A 21,786-nucleotide genomic window follows, 5' to 3' on the forward strand; every position below is an offset into this window, starting at 1 on the left:
CGCGAATAGGGTCCCCTCACGCGACTAATATCATTAGAGGCACCCCCAGCCAATCAGGAGCCGCTGCCATAGCAGCAGTTTCCTGAATGGCTTTGTTCTCCCAGGGCACAGCCAATCGCGGCTTGCCCATAGTTATGAATGGAGATGCTCTGCTCCATTCATTACTATGCTGGAAACCGTTAAATTGGAGTAACCACAAGGGCAAGCCCCAACTGACCTTGTGGTTTCCCCCTCTAACCACAAGGTCAATTGGGGCTGACCCTTGTTGTTTCTCCAATTTAGCAGTTCCCAGCATAGCAATGAATGGAGCAGAGGACCTGTATAAAAGTGTCCCCTGGCTGTGGCATTGACTCCCTGGCTAGTGGAGCCCGATGCTGGCTCCAAAAATATGGGGGACCCCTACGTCTTTTTACTCCCATATTTTTGGAACCAGGACCAGTCCAAGAGCGCAGTGCTGGTTGTTAAAATGCAGCCTAGTCAATTTTTTCATAATATTTTTGCAACCAGGACCAGCTCAAAGAGCCCGCGGCTGGTTATGCTTTTGGGGGGGGCCTGCACTTTAAAAAAAAAAAATTTTTAAACACTTTCATTACTTTTACAGATAGAAGCATGCACGAATCTCACTGATCTGTGCATGCTACTGTCAAACTTGCACAATGTAATGAAAAGTCACACTACAATGTGCAAGTTTATCCCCTAGGTTTCTGGTTTGTTTTTTCGCCAGACCTTGCATGCAGGTAGAGGTTTTTTTACTAAAAACTCACACTGCATTACATTTGCGAGTTGTGGTGCCAACTCGCACCGTCTCAAAGTGCGAGAAGGTAGGATTTGGAATGTGCTTAAAAACTCGCACCGCATTACATCCCGCCCCTAGTGTTTGAAGTTAGTTTCAAAAATTTTTTTTTAAAAACATTATATTTCATAGGACAGTAAAGAATTACCATCAAATTGAGAAAATATACATCACAAACAAATCTTTTTGCCCTTAAAGGATGTCTCCAGTTAATTTATATTTAAATTCCAAATCCTTCCCTCATTCAGAAAGTAGCATGGTGGGCTTCAAATGGAAACTTGCGGTTTCCGGGGCCCCGCTGGAGTAGCCCTGATCTGTTCTACAGGTAGATTATTTGGAAAAGAAACAACCTTTCTGCAGAATGACAAGATTGGATAATGCATACTGCAATTATCCTGACATTATAGTATGTATGGGCCGAAAAATGTAAATGATTCCTAGAATGATTCCCATAAACAGATTGGACCTTTTATCGGACATGGTGGAAAATGTGGTCAATAGATGATGCCATTAACCTATCTGTCATCTTCTCGCTACACTAACAGGCCTCAAAGCATACCTCCCAACTTTGCTGGCATCCAAGGAGAGACATCAGCGTACGCCCGAAATTAGGGGGCATGGCCTACCGAAGAGGGGGCGCTGCCTCGCGGCAAGTGCCACGGTTGCAAGCCACACCCCATTTTCATCATTACGGGGGCATGGACGGCGCTGAGAGAGCTGCTGGTCATGCCCCCTGTCCCTCTCTGCCAGGAATAGACGCTGTGCGCATGCGCACACCATCTATTCACCGCTGCTCTCCTCAAAGCAGCGAGTGACAGGGAGGGATCTCCCAACTGCCCCCCACTCGCAGGACACTGCGACCCGCGGGTAGGACAGCGGGACATACCATGAAAAACAGGACTGTCCCGCCAAAATTGGGACAGCTAGGAGGTATGCTCAAAGGGTCTAGACTTGGTCTGAACACTTGGCCAATGGGGCCAAATGGCCAGATCTCTTCCGATTTGGCATCCCGAATAAATTGCCAAATGGAACAATAATCCTCTGGTCCAAGCAGCAAAATCAGCCAATGTATGGCTATCTTTAATGTACTGTACATCAAAGGCAGGTGCGCCCCATTGTTTTGAGGCTTTAAGTGAAGTCAGTTGTGTCCACTTAGGTTTGAGGTGTATGTATCCTCAGATACCTTGGTAACTGTAATAATCACTCCAAGTCTAAACAATGGGGAATATGAGGAAGGGAATCAGTGAGGTCACTTATTGGATTAGTCAGAATTGGGTCTTACCTAGTATCTTGCAGACTGAGTGGGAGGTTTATCAAATCTTAGAGAGAGATAAAGCTCCAACATTGATAAATCTCCACCATAGTTTATTTCTGATTCTGATGATGTATGTTCTTCTCATTGCTCCTCTGCTCTCCAGCCCTGAAGGATGGTTATGAGAAGGTGGAAGCGAGACTTCCCATAGTGGAGGATGTGGAAGGAGCCGCTAAAGCCCTCATGAGATTACAGGATGTCTACGCCTTGAATGTGAAGGGTTTGGCGAAAGGAATATTCCAGACTGGACCCCGCTCACACTTCAGTCTCCTGCACAGAGCGGATCAGGTCTCCACCATGTCGGCTGATGACTGCTTCCATATTGGGAAGGTACGGAAAATCTCTATACACAGACCACAAGGTCCGAGGCTGAGTAAAAACAAGATAGATAGATAGATGTGTGGAGCAGGTGGCACCCTCCAATATCCTGGAATAATATAAGAAACACAATTGGCCAGTGGCCTGAGAAGCCCACGCCTCGTCCAGCCAACCATGCCCAGCATTCGCACGTAAGCAGTTTTGAATTTATGGCGATAGGCTTTTTTAGCTGAGCTCTTGTAAGATTGCCTTGTAGATGACAGTTCTTTTTCCTCCTGACGTGAACATGCAGAGACTTCATTTTGACGTGACACAAGAAAGGGCCACATAAAGTTGTCCATGAGAAAACATTCTCCACTTAGGTCACCTCCAGCCACATTAAGTGTCTGTCCCTGTGCCTTATTTAATTGTCATGCCACAAAACAGACTCTTACCAGGAATTGAACTAAAACAGCAAATCTGATGGAATTACTGGGATTCTTGCTCCTCAAACAGAGACGTGTTGTCGCAACAACAGATGTATTTACTATGGGCGAGCACCGTGTATACTCTCACAATAGCGCAAAGAGGAGGGGCAGTAAGTACTATTTACCCGGGTCTGGACTTGTTGCAGGTGCCTGTCCCTGACCCGAGTCCGCCCTCCACCAACTCCACTGCTTACCTGTCAGTCATTCGCAGTTGCCTCTCTCCCCTGTCCATCACATTGCCTACAGAGGGGTTACTCAGATCTACCTCTGCCCCCTGCACACCTCTGTTATTAGGCTACACCCCTGCTTTCCTGCTTTACCGAGCCTGGGCAGTCTACGGCCCTGTACTCTCAGACCTGCCAGCTGTGCATGCGCCTTCGATCATACCCTCCCCCATCCTCTGCCAGTCTGGCCTTCACCTTTTAACTTCGGTTCCTTATTTTGTATCAGTAAACAGGGCTTGCATCCATTTTTCTGGAGAAACCGGATAATAAATATCAATCTCTACATAGTTTAAAATAAAGTCCATCATTGTTATGTATAGAGCTTGGACAGCCATTTTTTCTTTGACTTGCTTCACTAAAATTGTCACTGCTCGGCTCCCTTTTGTCATAGATTAATGTTTCATACGTCTAAACCTTCCTCGAGAAATGCTCTATAGAATTGTGAAAACCACTTCAAAATCCGTCCATTGGTTCTCGGGATTAGTACGAACAGACAGGCAGATATATACTGGGGGTTTTATCGTATACTATGTAGAGATGAAGTAACTGGATGCCCCAGGTCTCTGTTTAAAAAAAAAAACTTGCTCTTTACCTTTCAGGAAACTATTTCCCTTGATAAATGAATGTAAAGTATGTAATATGGGACACACGGGATGCCTCAGCCTGGGTCTCAGGTTACAGCGCTGTATTGCACACAGATGTCTATATTAGTATGCTGTACAGAACTGTATGTGTCTGGCAGCTATCACGTTCCCCAGGATCCGTCTTCATTTCTTGCACCGTTTGAGAAATCCCAAATTTTATGTATTAGAAGGAAATTTGAACACGTGTCAGTAGCAAAGCCTGGGCTTAATCTAATGCAAGTGTTACGTTAACGCAGAACATATGTGTGCCTTGTACCCGGAAATGCCCTTTTCCATGTGGAAAATAGCAGAAACGGTCGAAATTGATCTATGATAAAATATCGCTACACAAGGCATTTACAGCAGATTTTACAGGGCGTGACATGGCGATTACTGGGTGTAATGAGATCAATGTGTAACTCCCATCATGGGAAATGCTGCAGTCGTGTCAGCAATCACTGTACAGTATGTGCTGAGGGACCCCGGGTGCCTGATAAGCACAATAGCTGCAGGCATACGTACTGAAGTCCGGCCTCCTAAAAGATCATTTATATGGACGATCACTAAGTGTATATATAATATATACCAGCTGCACATCTCTCCAGGTGCACAGTACGATCATGTAACGGTTGTAGTAGTAATATATTCCGCAAGGGGTGATCCATTAACCAAAACCACAACTATATGACTATAGGCAATACTAACGGAAACACTCCCAGACCACTGTTATATGTAATAAAGCTCAGACAGTTTTGGTCAATAGGTAAACTAACTGCAGAGACCTTCCGGCAGCGGGTTGGGTATATGTGTTCTCTGTAGCAAGGGACATCCCAGAGGGAAGCAAGTTTCCACTGTTGATCCTGAAAACAAAATATATTTTCCACTAACACATTAAAGTTCTTTCTGTGGGTTTAGTAGTTCAGAAAGGAAAAAGTCAATCGGGACCTAAACTCTTCTCGCTTGGGACGGTATGTACTAAGAGTATAATAAAGCCAAACCTCTGAAATCTAACGTTTTCTGAGGTTAGCTGCAATCCCCATATGTATTAGGCTCCAGAAATTTAAACTTTATGGATATTGTACCAGATAGGCAACACCATCTATACATGGCATTGACTATGTTGAAAGATTTTTTTTTTATATAATTATTATTATTATTATTATTATTATCCTTTATTTATATGGCGCCACAAGGGATCCACAGCGCCCACTACATAGTACGTAATCAAATGAGCAAACAACAAAACAGCACTTACAGCACAAGACAATATAGGACGGGTATAGAAAACCGGGGTTAGGTGCCATCAAAGGGAGTATGAAGTATAAGAAAGTGTAAGTAAGAAAAGGAAAGGCACATGAGGAAAGAAGGCCCTGCTCTTGTGAGCTTACAATCTAAAAGGTAAGGGGCTAACAGACCGGGGTGACACAGAAGGGGTAGACAGTGAGCATAGACAAGAGGGTTAGAATGAGAGTTGGCTGGGTTAGGTGAAGAAGTGGGTCTTGAGCGCCCGTTTGAAGTTTTGTAGAGAAGTGGAGAGTAGGATGGGGAGAGGTAGAGAATTCAAGAGATAGGGAGCAGCACGTGCATAATCTTGTAGGTAGGAGTGGGAGGAGGTAATCAGTAGGCAGGAGAGACGGCGTGCATTAGTAGAGTGAAGAGGATGGATGGGAGTGTAAAGAGAGATAAGGTCAGAGATATACAGTAAGAGGGAGAGGAGTGGGTGAGGGCTTTTTAGGTGAGTGTGAGAAGCTTGAATTGGATTGTGAATGGGAAGGGGAGCCAGTGAAGGTCCCACAGGAGAGGGGATGTGGATGTAGTACGTTTGGTGAGGGAGATGAGACGGGCAGCAGCATTGAGGATAGATTGGAGTGGAGAGAGGCATTTTTGAGGGAGGCCAGATAGGAGGAGATTGCAGTAGTCCAATCTGGAGATGACCAGTGAGTGGATGAGGGTCTTCGTAGCGTCCTGGGTGAGAAAGGGTCTGATCCTGGAGATGTTTTTGAGATGGAAATGGCAGGTTTGTGAGAGGTGCTGAATGTGTGGTTTGAAGGAGAGGGAGGAGTCAAGAATTACTCCAAGACAGCGCACTTGGGGGCTAGAGGAGATAGTTGTGCCATCAATGGATAATGAAATCATGGGAGGTAAGGTTATGCCGGAGGGAGGGAAGATGATCAGCTCGGTCTTAGACATGTTAAGTTTAAGAAAGCTCTGGGACATCCAGGAAGAGGTAGCAGAGAGACAGTTGGAGATATGAGTGAGGAGAGCAGGGGAGAGGTCAGGGGAGGAAAGGTAGATTTGAGCGTCGTCAGTGTAGAGATGATATTGTAAGTCAAAGAGCTAAAGAGCTCACCTAATGATGATGTGAAGAGAGAGAAAAGGAGAGGCCCAAGAACAGAACCTTGGGGGACACCTACTGGTAGAGGAAGTCGGGAGGGGAGGTGGAGTCATGAGAGGAGACAGAGAAAGAACAATCAGAAAGGTAGGAGGACAGCCAGGAGAGAGCAGTATCATACAAACCAATAGAGTAAAGGATTTGCAGGAGGAGAGGGTGGTCTACAGTGTCAAAAACAGCAGAGAGGTCAAGGAGAATAAGCAGAGAGTAGTGGCCCCTGGATTTGGCTGCATGGAGGTTATTGCAGACTTTCGTGAGGGCAGTTTCAGTGGAGTGTAGGGGACGGAACCCAGACTGGAAGAGGTCAAGCAGTGAGTGGGAGGAAAGAAAGACAGTGAGGCGGTTGTAGACAATACACTCAAGGAGTTTGGAGGCAAAGGGGAGGAGAGAAATGAGTCGGTAGTTGGAGAGATTGGTTGAATCATGGGTAGGTTTATAAGAATAGGGGAGACAAGTGCTTGCTTGAAGGCAGAGGGGACAGTGCCTGATGAGAGTAAGAGATTGAGTAGATGGGCAAGATGGGAACAGGCAGAAGAAGAGAGGAAGCGGAGAAGGCGGAAGGGAATAGGGTCAAGTGGGGAGGTGGAGGGGAGGGAAGGAGAGAGGAATTTATATTAACATTTATATTAACAATTATTTATGCATATCACATTAATAACTGCTGCTATGCATGCAATAAGTAGCGGGATGTGTCATATCCAATATGCAATGCACGATAAATCCCGCCCTTGGGCTTTAAGTGTTGAAAGAGGAGTTCGCTACTGCGCAGACTCCAGTCTTCCTGTTGTCTAGGGAGGCTTCATGCCCTATCCCAAGATGGCCACTGAAATCTCTACTGAGCATGTGCAGGGGCCATCTAGTTTCTTTACTGTGTAGTATGACCTGATTATTACCTGCTATAACACTGTTCCAGCATCCCTGCACCGCTACCTTTTTACAGCATACACTCAGCTGCCGGGGAGCTGTATGAAACCCTGCTACACTTCATCATCAGTGTGCACGTAACAGTGAGTACGGCTGTACCTGTTATCTAATAATAAACCAACACCACTGGTTAAGTAATTGGGCTGTTCATAGTGTGAGTCATCTGCTGGTGTGTACTTATATAACTCTGCAATATCAGCACCTGCACAAACGTCATCTCCAACATTAAGTCCCAACAGGACAATTCAATACATAGATGGATAGGTGATTACGCTCATGCCACCCCCATATTACAGATTAGTAGGGCCGTAGAGAGGTTCGCCGACCCAGGTGCTATATGTGGTGGGGTGTGGCATTATCGGGGGCATGGTCAGCCCCCCCGCCCCCCCACCTCCCCCCACCCCACACACAAACACACACGAAAAAGGTTAAAAAAAATATACGCAGAAAAATTAGCAGGGCCGCACATTGCATGAGAGGGGCGCCGTTTTCCTCACAGCCAGGTGTGGATTCTCAGTAAAGTGTGGGGGGGGAACAGTAACGTACCTGTACCTCCCCCTCGGCGGCACGATCTTCCCAGTGATATTCGCCACTGGCTAGATGGCGTCGTAGAGGAGAGACTTGCTAGTGGAGCAAGGTATGTATACAGGGGGCACCCGAGCTCATCCAACAGGCCTGGTCCCGAATAATTAGCACCCGCTCCCCCCCTCGGCAGAACTGTAGGTTAGGCCAATACTAATTTTAATGAGACTATTCACTGCGGGATATTTATCAAAGAGGTGTTGTCGATAGCAATGGACTAGATAATAGATAGCTAGAATCTGATTGGTTGCTATAGGCGACGCCTCCTCTGTAGAAGGTCTGATAAATCTCCTTTGTGAGGTGGCCAGAGCTTTTCTGGTTACTAGATCACCACGTCACTTTGCCCTTTTGTGGGTCACTGTGCACCGGACTCGGACAGTGGACCCACAACTCCTACCAGCAGTTAGTAAGGACTGAGAAAGAGATGGAAGATGGTTGGCACAGCCGGATCGGATGACCCAACACAAAAGTCACTGAACCGATACATTTTGACTCTGAATAGTAACATATCATGTAGAGATGAGCGCCTGAAATTTTTCGGGTTTTGTGTTTTGGTTTTGGGTTCGGTTCCGCGGCCGTGTTTTGGGTTCGAACGCGTTTTGGCAAAACCTCACCGAATTTTTTTTGTCGGATTCGGGTGTGTTTTGGATTCGGGTGTTTTTTTCAAAAAACACTAAAAAACAGCTTAAATCATAGAATTTGGGGGTCATTTTGATCCCAAAGTATTATTAACCTCAAAAACCATAATTTACACTCATTTTCAGTCTATTCTGAATACCTCACACCTCACAATATTATTTTTAGTCCTAAAATTTGCACCGAGGTCGCTGTGTGAGTAAGATAAGCGACCCTAGTGGCCGACACAAACACCGGGCCCATCTAGGAGTGGCACTGCAGTGTCACGCAGGATGTCCCTTCCAAAAAACCCTCCCCAAACAGCACATGACGCAAAGAAAAAAAGAGGCGCAATGAGGTAGCTGTGTGAGTAAGATTAGCGACCCTAGTGGCCGACACAAACACCGGGCCCATCTAGGAGTGGCACTGCAGTGTCACGCAGGATGGCCCTTCCAAAAAACCCTCCCCAAACAGCACATGACGCAAAGAAAAAAAGAGGCGCAATGAGGTAGCTGTGTGAGTAAGATTAGCGACCCTAGTGGCCGACACAAACACCGGGCCCATCTAGGAGTGGCACTGCAGTGTCACGCAGGATGGCCCTTCCAAAAAACCCTCCCCAAACAGCACATGACGCAAAGAAAAAAAGAGGCGCAATGAGGTAGCTGTGTGAGTAAGATTAGCGACCCTAGTGGCCGACACAAACACCGGGCCCATCTAGGAGTGGCACTGCAGTGTCACGCAGGATGTCCCTTCCAAAAAACCCTCCCCAAACAGCACATGACGCAAAGAAAAAAAGAGGCGCAATGAGGTAGCTGTGTGAGTAAGATTAGCGACCCTAGTGGCCGACACAAACACCGGGCCCATCTAGGAGTGGCACTGCAGTGTCACGCAGGATGTCCCTTCCAAAAAACCCTCCCCAAACAGCACATGACGCAAAGAAAAAAAGAGGCGCATTGAGGTAGCTGACTGTGTGAGTAAGATTAGCGACCCTAGTGGCCGACACAAACACCGGGCCCATCTAGGAGTGGCACTGCAGTGTCACGCAGGATGTCCCTTCCAAAAAAAACCTCCCCAATCAGCACATGATGCAAAGAAAAAGAAAAGAAAAAAGAGGTGCAAGATGGAATTGTCCTTGGGCCCTCCCACCCACCCTTATGTTGTATAAACAAAACAGGACATGCACACTTTAACCAACCCATCATTTCAGTGACAGGGTCTGCCACACGACTGTGACTGATATGACGGGTTGGTTTGGACCCCCCCCAAAAAAGAAGCAATTAATCTCTCCTTGCACAAACTGGCTCTACAGAGGCAAGATGTCCACCTCATCTTCACCCTCCGATATATCACCGTGTACATCCCCCTCCTCACAGATTATCAATTCGTCCCCACTGGAATCCACCATCTCAGCTCCCTGTGTACTTTGTGGAGGCAATTGCTGCTGGTCAATGTCTCCGCGGAGGAATTGATTATAATTCATTTTAATGAACATCATCTTCTCCACATTTTCTGGATGTAACCTCGTACGCCGATTGCTGACAAGGTGAGCGGCGGCACTAAACACTCTTTCGGAGTACACACTTGTGGGAGGGCAACTTAGGTAGAATAAAGCCAGTTTGTGCAAGGGCCTCCAAATTGCCTCTTTTTCCTGCCAGTATAAGTACGGACTGTGTGACGTGCCTACTTGGATGCGGTCACTCATATAATCCTCCACCATTCTATCAATGTTGAGAGAATCATATGCAGTGACAGTAGACGACATGTCCGTAATCGTTGTCAGGTCCTTCAGTCCGGACCAGATGTCAGCATCAGCAGTCGCTCCAGACTGCCCTGCATCACCGCCAGCGGGTGGGCTCGGAATTCTGAGCCTTTTCCTCGCACCCCCAGTTGCGGGAGAATGTGAAGGAGGAGATGTTGACAGGTCGCGTTCCGCTTGACTTGACAATTTTGTCACCAGCAGGTCTTTCAACCCCAGCAGACCTGTGTCTGCCGGAAAGAGAGATCCAAGGTAGGCTTTAAATCTAGGATCGAGCACGGTGGCCAAAATGTAGTGCTCTGATTTCAACAGATTGACCACCCGTGAATCCTTGTTAAGCGAATTAAGGGCTGCATCCACAAGTCCCACATGCCTAGCGGAATCGCTCCCTTTTAGCTCCTTCTTCAATGCCTCCAGCTTCTTCTGCAAAAGCCTGATGAGGGGAATGACCTGACTCAGGCTGGCAGTGTCTGAACTGACTTCACGTGTGGCAAGTTCAAAGGGCATCAGAACCTTGCACAACGTTGAAATCATTCTCCACTGCACTTGAGACAGGTGCATTCCATCTCCTATATCGTGCTCAATTGTATAGGCTTGAATGGCCTTTTGCTGCTCCTCCAACCTCTGAAGCATATAGAGGGTTGAATTCCACCTCGTTACCACTTCTTGCTTCAGATGATGGCAGGGCAGGTTCAGTAGTTTTTGGTGGTGCTCCAGTCTTCTGTACGTGGTGCCTGTACGCCGAAAGTGTCCCGCAATTTTTCTGGCCACCGACAGCATCTCTTGCACGCCCCTGTCGTTTTTTTAAAAATTCTGCACCACCAAATTCAAGGTATGTGCAAAACATGGGACGTGCTGGAATTTGCCCATATTTAATGCACACACAATATTGCTGGCGTTGTCCGATGCCACAAATCCACAGGAGAGTCCAATTGGGGTAAGCCATTCCGCGATGATCTTCCTCAGTTGCCGTAAGAGGTTTTCAGCTGTGTGCGTATTCTGGAAAGCGGTGATACAAAGCGTAGCCTGCCTAGGAAAGAGTTGGCGTTTGCGAGATGCTGCTACTGGTGCCGCCGCTGCTGTTCTTGCGGCGGGAGTCCATACATCTACCCAGTGGGCTGTCAGTCATATAGTCCTGACCCTGCCCTGCTCCACTTGTCCACATGTCCGTGGTTAAGTGGACATTGGGTACAACTGCATTTTTTAGGAGACTGGTGAGTCTTTTTCTGACGTCCGTGTACATTCTCGGTATCGCCTGCCTAGAGAAGTGGAACCTAGATGGTATTTGGTAACGGGGGCACACTGCCTCAATAAATTGTCTAGTTCCCTGTGAACTAACGGCGGATACCGGACGCACGTCTAACACCAACATAGTTGTCAAGGACTCAGTTATCCGCTTTGCAGTAGGATGACTGCTGTGATATTTCATCTTCCTCGCAAAGGACTGTTGAACAGTCAATTGCTTACTGGAAGTAGTACAAGTGGGCTTACGACTTCCCCTCTGGGATGACCATCGACTCCCAGCGGCAACAACAGCAGCGCCAGCAGCAGTAGGCGTTACACGCAAGGATGCATCGGAGGAATCCCAGGCAGGAGAGGACTCGTCAGACTTGCCAGTGACATGGCCTGCAGGACTATTGGCATTCCTGGGGAAGGAGGAAATTGACACTGAGGGAGTTGGTGGGGTGGTTTGCGTGAGCTTGGTTACAAGAGGAAGGGATTTACTGGTCAGTGGACTGCTTCCGCTGTCACCCAAAGTTTTTGAACTTGTCACTGACTTATTATGAATGCGCTGCAGGTGACGTATAAGGGAGGATGTTCCGAGGTGGTTAACGTCCTTACCCCTACTTATTACAGCTTGACAAAGGGAACACACGGCTTGACACCTGTTGTCCGCATTTCTGGTGAAATACCTCCACACCGAAGAGCTGATTTTTTGGGTATTTTCACCTGGCATGTCAACGGCCATATTCCTCCCACGGACAACAGGTGTCTCCCCGGGTGCCTGACTTAAACAAACCACCTCACCATCAGAATCCTCCTGGTCAATTTCCTCCCCAGCGCCAGCAACACCCATATCCTCCTCATCCTGGTGTACTTCAACACTGACATCTTCAATCTGACTATCAGGAACTGGACTGCGGGTGCTCCTTCCAGCACTTGCAGGGGGCGTGCAAATGGTGGAAGGCGCATGCTCTTCACGTCCAGTGTTGGGAAGGTCAGGCATCGCAACCGACACAATTGGACTCTCCTTGTGGATTTGGGATTTCAAAGAACGCACAGTTCTTTGCGGTGCTTTTGCCAGCTTGAGTCTTTTCAGTTTTCTAGCGAGAGGCTGAGTGCTTCCATCCTCATGTGAAGCTGAACCACTAGCCATGAACATAGGCCAGGGCCTCAGCCGTTCCTTGCCACTCCGTGTGGTAAATGGCATATTGGCAAGTTTACGCTTCTCCTCCGACAATTTTATTTTAGGTTTTGGAGTCCTTTTTTTACTGATATTTGGTGTTTTGGTTTTGACATGCTCTGTACTATGCCATTGGGCATCGGCCTTGGCAGACGACGTTGCTGGCATTTCATCGTCTCGGCCATGACTAGTGGCAGCAGCTTCAGCACGAGGTGGAAGTGGATCTTGATCTTTCCCTAATTTTGGAACCTCAACATTTTTGTTCTCCATATTTTAATAGGCACAACTAAAAGGCACCTCAGGTAAACAATGGAGATGGATGGATTGGATACTAGTATACAATTATGGACGGGCTGCCGAGTGCCGACACAGAGGTAGCCACAGCCGTGAACTACCGCACTGTACTGTGTCTGCTGCTAATATATAGACTGGTTGATAAAGAGATAGTATACTCGTAACTAGTATGTATGTATAAAGAAAGAAAAAAAAACCACGGTTAGGTGGTATATACAATTATGGACGGGCTGCCGAGTGCCGACACAGAGGTAGCCACAGCCGTGAACTACCGCACTGTACTGTGTCTGCTGCTAATATATAGACTGGTTGATAAAGAGATAGTATACTCGTAACTAGTATGTATGTATAAAGAAAGAAAAAAAAACCACGGTTAGGTGGTATATACAATTATGGACGGGCTGCCGAGTGCCGACACAGAGGTAGCCACAGCCGTGAACTACCGCACTGTACTGTGTCTGCTGCTAATATATAGACTGGTTGATAAAGAGATAGTATACTCGTAACTAGTATGTATGTATAAAGAAAGAAAAAAAAACCACGGTTAGGTGGTATATACAATTATGGACGGGCTGCCGAGTGCCGACACAGAGGTAGCCACAGCCGTGAACTACCGCACTGTACTGTGTCTGCTGCTAATATATAGACTGGTTGATAAAGAGATAGTATACTCGTAACTAGTATGTATGTATAAAGAAAGAAAAAAAAACCACGGTTAGGTGGTATATACAATTATGGACGGGCTGCCGAGTGCCGACACAGAGGTAGCCACAGCCGTGAACTACCGCACTGTACTGTGTCTGCTGCTAATATATAGACTGGTTGATAAAGAGATAGTATACTCGTAACTAGTATGTATGTATAAAGAAAGAAAAAAAAACCACGGTTAGGTGGTATATACAATTATGGACGGGCTGCCGAGTGCCGACACAGAGGTAGCCACAGCCGTGAACTACCGCACTGTACTGTGTCTGCTGCTAATATATAGACTGGTTGATAAAGAGATAGTATACTCGTAACTAGTATGTATGTATAAAGAAAGAAAAAAAAACCACGGTTAGGTGGTATATACAATTATGGACGGGCTGCCGAGTGCCGACACAGAGGTAGCCACAGCCGTGAACTACCGCACTGTACTGTGTCTGCTGCTAATATATAGACTGGTTGATAAAGAGATAGTATACTCGTAACTAGTATGTATGTATAAAGAAAGAAAAAAAAACCACGGTTAGGTGGTATATACAATTATGGACGGGCTGCCGAGTGCCGACACAGAGGTAGCCACAGCCGTGAACTACCGCACTGTACTGTGTCTGCTGCTAATATAGACTGGTTGATAAAGAGATAGTATACTACTAATATTATATACTGGTGGTCAGGTCACTGGTCACTAGTCACACTGGCAGTGGCACTCCTGCAGCAAAAGTGTGCACTGTTTAATTTTAATATAATATTATGTACTCCTGGCTCCTGCTATAACCTATAACTGGCACTGCAGTAGTGCTCCCCAGTCTCCCCCACAATTATAAGCTGTGTGAGCTGAGCAGTCAGACAGATATATAATATATATAGATGATGCAGCACACTGGCCTGAGCCTGAGCAGTGCACACAGATATGGTATGTGACTGACTGAGTCACTGTGTGTATCGCTTTTTTCAGGCAGAGAACGGATATATTAAATAAACTGCACTGTGTGTCTGGTGGTCACTCACTATATAATATATTATGTACTCCTGGCTCCTGCTATAACCTATAACTGGCACTGCAGTAGTGCTCCCCAGTCTCCCCCACAATTATAAGCTGTGTGAGCTGAGCAGTCAGACAGATATATAATATTATATATAGATAATAGATGATGCAGCACACTGGCCTGAGCCTGAGCAGTGCACACAGATATGGTATGTGACTGAGTCACTGTGTGCTGTGTATCGCTTTTTTCAGGCAGAGAACGGATTATAAATAAAAGTGGTGGTCACTGGTCACTATCAGCAAAACTCTGCACTGTACACTACTGAGTACTCCTAATGCTCCCCAAAATTAGTAAATCAAGTGTCTAAACGGAGAGGACGCCAGCCACGTCCTCTCCCTATCAATCTCAATGCACGTGTGAAAATGGCGGCGACGCGCGGCTCCTTATATAGAATCCGAGTCTCGCGAGAATCCGACAGCGTCATGATGACGTTCGGGCGCGCTCGGGTTAACCGAGCAAGGCGGGAAGATCCGAGTCGCTCGGACCCGTGAAAAAAAACATGAAGTTCTGGCGGGTTCGGATTCAGAGAAACCGAACCCGCTCATCTCTAATATCATGACTTTGATGGATCTGGCATGGCTTTCTTTAATGTATAAATCTTATCCCCATAGCAGAGGCCTGGCAGGACACTACAGAGCGATACTACAGTAAGGGAAAAACTTGCTCACCACAATTGCCCATGTTCTGCAGGTGGCTTATGATATGGAGGATTATTATCATGCTATACCATGGCTGGAGGAAGCCGTCAGCATGTTCCGGGGCTCCTACGGCAGCTGGTTCACGGAAGATATGGGTTCTCTAGAAGATGCGTTGGATTATTTGGCCTTTTCCTACTATAAAGTAAGTTACAGCAATATTTAATGTCCCTCTGAATGAGTTGTAGGCCATGTTCTTGACCTTGGTTGCATTATATGACCATAGATGTCCTATCTCAACCGGAAGAGAGTCATGTTGTGTTGTGTCCCCTCACCGAATTACATTATACTGTACAAGTACTAATGCATGGAAGCACCATTGTCCTTGTCCATTTCAGAGAGACACAGGGGAACCCGACAAACTTCTCTCCTCTCCTGTTCAATGTTAGGCCCGATCTTCATTCAGCTTTGATGACCACTCCTCTATCAGGGGGAGATGGAGGATTTCTAGGAGGAGGTCTCCATAAATCTCTCCTCTCCTGTTCAAGGCCCGATCTCCATTCAGCTTTGATGACCACTCCTCTATCAGGGGGAGATGGAGGATTTCTAGGAGGAGGTCTCCATAAATCTCTCCTCTCCTGTTCAAGGCCCGATCTCCATTCAGCTTTGATGACCACTCCTCTATCAGGGGGAGATGGAGGATTTCTAGGAGGAGGTCTCCATAAATCTCTCCTCTCCTGTTCAAGGCCCGATCTCCATTCAGCTTTGATGACCACTCCTCTATCAGGGGGAGATGGAGGATTTCTAGGAGGAGGTCTCCATAAATCTCTCCTCTCCTGTTCAAGGCCCGATCTCCATTCAGCTTTGATGACCACTCCTCTATCAGGGGGAGATGGAGGATTTCTAGGAGGAGATCTCCATAAATCTGCTTTTCAGCTTGGCTCCAAGCTCCGAATCAGCCCCAGAGCTGGATATTGTGGAAGTCATATCCTGCTATAACCACAGTGCTGCTGGGACAGGAACCAGAGAAGAGCTGGAGAAAATCATTCATTCTGCATTGCAATAAGATACCACTGCAATCTGCACAGTCCTCAGTTTCTCTCTCTCCCAAACCCCAGGGATATTCCAGATGCTGCTATAAGGAGGATAGACGTGTGGAAGGGGATCCGGTCTGAAGATCGACAGTGTCTAGGTCAACAATGTTTAGGTCGACAGTCACTAGGTCAACTTGAATAGAAGGTCGACAGGGTTTCTAGGTCGACATGTGCTAGGTCGACACGTCTAAAGGTCGACATGAGTTAAAAAAAAATAATCTTTTTTTGAATATTTTCATAATTAACGATCCACGTGGACTACGATTGTAACGGTAAAGTGTGCCGAGCGAAGCGAAGGCACCATGCCCGAAGCATGGCGAGCGAAGCGACCCATGCGAGGGGACGCGGTGCACTAATTTGGGATCCCGGTCACTCTACGAAGAAAACGACACCCAAAATAAAAAAATCCTCATGTCGACCTTTAGACCTGTCGACCTTCCATCCATGTCGACCTAGTGACTGTCGACCTATAGTGGTCGACCTAAACATTATCGACCTAGACACTGTCGATTTGATATACCACACCCGTGTGGAAGAACGGTGCGATCTCCCTACTTCACAGTTATTGCACAAATTAAAGTGCCATATTTTGAAGAAAAAAAAAACCCATAAACATTTTATCCTTAAAACCATAGCAGTAGATATAACACATAAGTGTGTAGATTTTTTTCTGGGATGTGAGGATGTCCCCGAGATTCTGTAAAGGAGATGACCACTCTGTAAATCCCATTCTTCAGTCATGTTCTCTGCAATCCTTTTCATGCTGCTGACACGAATGTTACAGTTCTCATTCCCCCCACAGCACAAAGTGTCACCTGCCTGCCTCATTCCACATCCCGCTGCCGAATTTCTTATGATTCTAAGGAGGACTTTTACTCTTCCATATGGAATCCCCCTCATATCATTTCTATGTTGTCCGGAATTCTCAGTCCTACCCAACCACGCTACAAAGCAACACGATCTGACGTCTGTATAAATTCTGCAAAATGCAATTTCAAAATTGAGTACGGAATGCTGAAGATTGTGGGTCTAATTCACCATGGATCGCTGTTCTGAGAAATTGCAGTTATCTGCCAGTAGAAAGACGCCGCCCCGTCAGGAAGATAAAACTCCCCGTGCAAAATTGTGAATGCATCGCAGATCACTATCCACTCGCAGATGCATACGCAATTCCCGGAACATCAGAGAAACTTTGCCGTCTGAGTAGATGTGAGGCTGCCAGTAATATGCGACTGGGATGGGCTGGAAGTGGTCTGCGCTGACGTCAGAGACGCTCCCCAAAAACGCCTGTGTTTTTCCTGACACACCCATAAAACGTCTGGTTTCCGCCCAGAAACGCCGGCTTCCTATGAGTCAAACAGCGGCTATATTGCGATTACAACTTGTACGCAATTTCTGTCGCTATTACCCCTCATGCGTGCGCAATACGAATGCTATGCATGCGCAGTCGTGCGATAATCGCTCAATTTGCTAATTCTCTAAATTAGGCCCTGTATCCCCGGAGCTTTGCACCTCTGTAAAATGCCATTTGTGCAGAATTTTGGCGCAGCTTTAAATGATCTAATGAAAAAGATAGCAGATGAACTCCCCCAACACCAAGTGGTGCCCCCATAGCATCATTTGCAGGGGATGCTATTTTCAGGGGTGCATAGGCTTTCCACACTGTGCACTCCCTAGCGTTTCTCTATACAGATGGATTGGAGTTAGGTTGATGGCCCAAAGCAAACGTATAACTGCTCCAATTACATCTGTCAGTCTCTCACAGTTTATATTAAACCCTCCTGTGTGTTGTTGGCCGTTTCTGCCCTGAGTCAGCAGAAGGCGGTTTATGGTGTTGGCGTGTTAGGACGTAGCCGGTGGGGAAGCTGTTCCTGTTCACATGGTAAAATAATCCGCTGAGGTGATGGATTTTACAAGGAGAATCCACAACCTCATCCTGGACGGAGCTTGCGGCACTAAATGACTTTTCCAGGTCTTTACTTTCTAAGGATGCGGAATGGTGACTTCATTGCAGCAATTCTGTATGACTACAAATACATGGATCAGATCTTGTTCATTATTATCAAAGACTCTCTCAGGCCAGCAGCAGTTACTGAAATTCCCCCTTCTACCCCTGCGGGATGAGTGATCAATCATCCATGCTCACTGTCTACCCCATCTGTGTCAGCCCAAGCTGTCTGCCCGTCCCCCTTAGAATGTAAGCTCTTACAAGCAGGACCCTCTTCCCTCGTGTACTGTCACCTGACACTTATCCCAGCGTCCTGTCACCTGACACTTATCCCAGCGTCCTGTCACCTGACACTTATCCCAGCGTCCTGTCACCTGATACTTATCTCAGTGTCCTGTCACCTGATACTTATCTCAGTGTCCTGTCCCCTGACACTTATCTCAGCGTCCTGTCACCTGATACTTATCTCAGTGTCCTGTCCCCTGACACTTATCTCAGCGTCCTGTCCCCTGATACTTATCTCAGTGTCCTGTCCCCTGACACTTATCTCAGCGTCCTGTCACCTGATACTTATCTCAGTGTCCTGTCCCCTGATACTTATCTCAGCTTTTGTCGCCTGATACTTATCTCAGTGTCCTGTCACCTGATACTTATCTCAGTGTCCTGTCACCTGATGCTTATCTCAGCGTCCTGTCCCCTGATACTTATCTCAGCGTCCTGTCCCCTGATACTTATCTCAGCGTCCTGTCCCCTGATACTTATCTCAGCGTCCTGTCACCTGATACTTATCTCAGCTTCCTGTCCCCTGATACTTATCTCAGCTTCCTGTCCCCTGATACTTATCTCAGCGTCCTGTCACCTGATACTTATCTCAGCTTTTGTCGCCTGATACTTATCTCAGTGTCATGTCGCCTGATACTTATCTCAGCTTCCTGTCGCCTGATACTTATCTCAGTGTCCTGTCACCTGATACTTATCTCAGCTTCCTGTCCCCTGATACTTATCTCAGTGTCCTGTCGCCTGACACTTATCTCAGCTTCCTGTCACCTGATACTTATCTCAGCTTCCTGTCACCTGATACTTATCTCAGCTTCCTGTCCCCTGATACTTATCTCAGCTTCCTGTCCCCTGATACTTATCTCAGCTTCCTGTCACCTGATACTTATCTCAGCGTCCTGTCACCTGATACTTATCTCAGCGTCCTGTCCCCTGACACTTATCTCAGCGTCCTGTCACCTGATACTTATCTCAGCGTCCTGTCACCTGATACTTATCTCAGCGTCCTGTCACCTGATACTTATCTCAGCTTCCTGTCACCTGATACTTATCTCAGCTCCCTGTCTCCTGATACTTATCTCAGTGTCCTGTCACCTGATACTTATCTCAGCTTCCTGTCTCCTGATACTTATCTCAGCTTCCTGTCTCCTGATACTTATCTCAGTGTCCTGTCACCTGATACTTGTCTCAGCTTCCTGTCTCCTGATACTTATCTCAGCTTCCTGTCTCCTGATACTTATCTCAGCTTCCTGTCTCCTGATACTTATCTCAGCGTCCTGTCACCTGATACTTATCTCAGCTTCCTGTCTCCTGATACTTATCTCAGCTTCCTGTCACCTGATACTTATCTCAGTGTCCTGTCTCCTGATACTCATCTCAGCTTCCTGTCTCCTGATACTTATCTCAGCTCCCTGTCTCCTGATACTTATCTCAGTGTCCTGTCACCTGATACTTATCTCAGTGTCCTGTCTCCTGATACTTATCTCAGCTTCCTGTCTCCTGATACTTATCTCAGCTTCCTGTCTCCTGATACTTATCTCAGCGTCCTGTCACCTGATACTTATCTCAGCTTCCTGTCTCCTGATACTTATCTCAGCTTCCTGTCGCCTGATACTTATCTCAGTGTCCTGTCTCCTGATACTCATCTCAGCTTCCTGTCTCCTGATACTTATCTCAGCTCCCTGTCTCCTGATACTTATCTCAGTGTCCTGTCACCTGATACTTATCTCCGCTTCCTGTCTCCTGATACTTATCTCAGCTTCCTGTCTCCTGATACTTATCTCAGCGTCCTGTCACCTGATACTTATCTCAGCGTCCTGTCACCTGATACTTATCTCAGCGTCCTGTCACCTGATACTTATCTCAGTGTCCTGTCTCCTGATACTCATCTCAGCTTCCTGTCTCCTGATACTTATCTCAGCTTCCTGTCTCCTGATACTTATCTCAGCGTCCTGTCACCTGATACTTATCTCAGCTTCCTGTCTCCTGATACTTATCTCAGCTTCCTGTCGCCTGATACTTATCTCAGTGTCCTGTCTCCTGATACTCATCTCAGCTTCCTGTCTCCTGATACTTATCTCAGCTCCCTGTCTCCTGATACTTATCTCAGTGTCCTGTCACCTGATACTTATCTCAGTGTCCTGTCTCCTGATACTTATCTCAGCTTCCTGTCTCCTGATACTTATCTCAGCGTCCTGTCACCTGATACTTATCTCAGCTTCCTGTCTCCTGATACTTATCTCAGCTTCCTGTCGCCTGATACTTATCTCAGTGTCCTGTCTCCTGATACTCATCTCAGCTTCCTGTCTCCTGATACTTATCTCAGCTCCCTGTCTCCTGATACTTATCTCAGTGTCCTGTCACCTGATACTTATCTCAGCTTCCTGTCTCCTGATACTTATCTCAGCTTCCTGTCTCCTGATACTTATCTCAGCGTCCTGTCACCTGATACTTATCTCAGCGTCCTGTCACCTGATACTTATCTCAGCGTCCTGTCACCTGATACTTATCTCAGCGTCCTGTTCCCTGTAACTTATCTCAGTGTCCTGTCGCCTGATACTTATCTCAGTGTCCTGTCGCCTGATACTTCTCTCAGCTTCCTGTCTCCTGATACTTATCTCAGCTTCCTGTCTCCTGATACTTATCTCAGCTTCCTGTCTCCTGATACTTATCTCAGCGTCCTATCACCTGATACTTATCTCAGTGTCCTGTCACCTGATACTTATCTCAGTGTCCTGTCGCCTGATACTTATCTCAGTGTCCTGTCTCCTGATACTCATCTCAGCTTCCTGTCTCCTGATACTTATCTCAGCTCCCTGTCTCCTGATACTTATCTCAGTGTCCTGTCACCTGATACTTATCTCAGTGTCCTGTCTCCTGATACTTATCTCAGCTTCCTGTCTCCTGATACTTATCTCAGCTTCCTGTCCCCTGATACTTATCTCAGCTTCCTGTCCCCTGATACTTATCTCAGCTTCCTGTCACCTGATACTTATCTCAGTGTCCTGTCGCCTGATACTTATCTCAGTGTCCTGTCGCCTGATACTTATCTCAGCTTCCTTTCTCCTGATACTTATCTCAGCTTCCTGTCTCCTGATACTTATCTGAGCGTCCTATCACCTGATACTTATCTGAGCGTCCTGTCACCTGATACTTATCTCAGCTTCCTGTCTCCTGATACTTATCTCGGTGTCCTGTCTCCTGATACTTATCTCAGCGTCCTGTCACCTGATACTTATCTCAGCGTCCTGTCACCTGATACTTATCTCAGCGTCCTGTCACCTGATACTTATCTCAGCGTCCTGTCGCCTGATACTTATCTCAGTGTCCTGTCACCTGATGCAGCAATGTCTGTATACCATGTACTTGTCCTGCATT

The 21,786-nt window shown here is 46.7% G+C and overlaps 1 protein-coding gene across 2 annotated transcripts in view; it reads left to right on the forward strand.

Moving 5' to 3' along the window:
* P4HA3 (prolyl 4-hydroxylase subunit alpha 3) overlaps positions 1–21,786 on the forward strand; it is an 86,237-nt gene that overhangs the window by 15,705 nt on the left and 48,746 nt on the right. Inside the window, exons 3-4 of one of the 2 annotated variants that reach the window (XM_063950985.1) lie at positions 2,212–2,435; positions 15,146–15,295. In XM_063950985.1, the coding sequence (XP_063807055.1) occupies positions 2,212–2,435; positions 15,146–15,295 (374 nt within the window). The remainder of the gene's footprint in view (positions 1–2,211; positions 2,436–15,145; positions 15,296–21,786) is intronic. The other variant, XM_063950986.1, reaches the window with a different exon arrangement.

The sequence above is a fragment of the Pseudophryne corroboree genome, chromosome 2, assembly GCF_028390025.1.
Source record: "Pseudophryne corroboree isolate aPseCor3 chromosome 2, aPseCor3.hap2, whole genome shotgun sequence".
NCBI lineage: Eukaryota > Metazoa > Chordata > Amphibia > Anura > Myobatrachidae > Pseudophryne > Pseudophryne corroboree.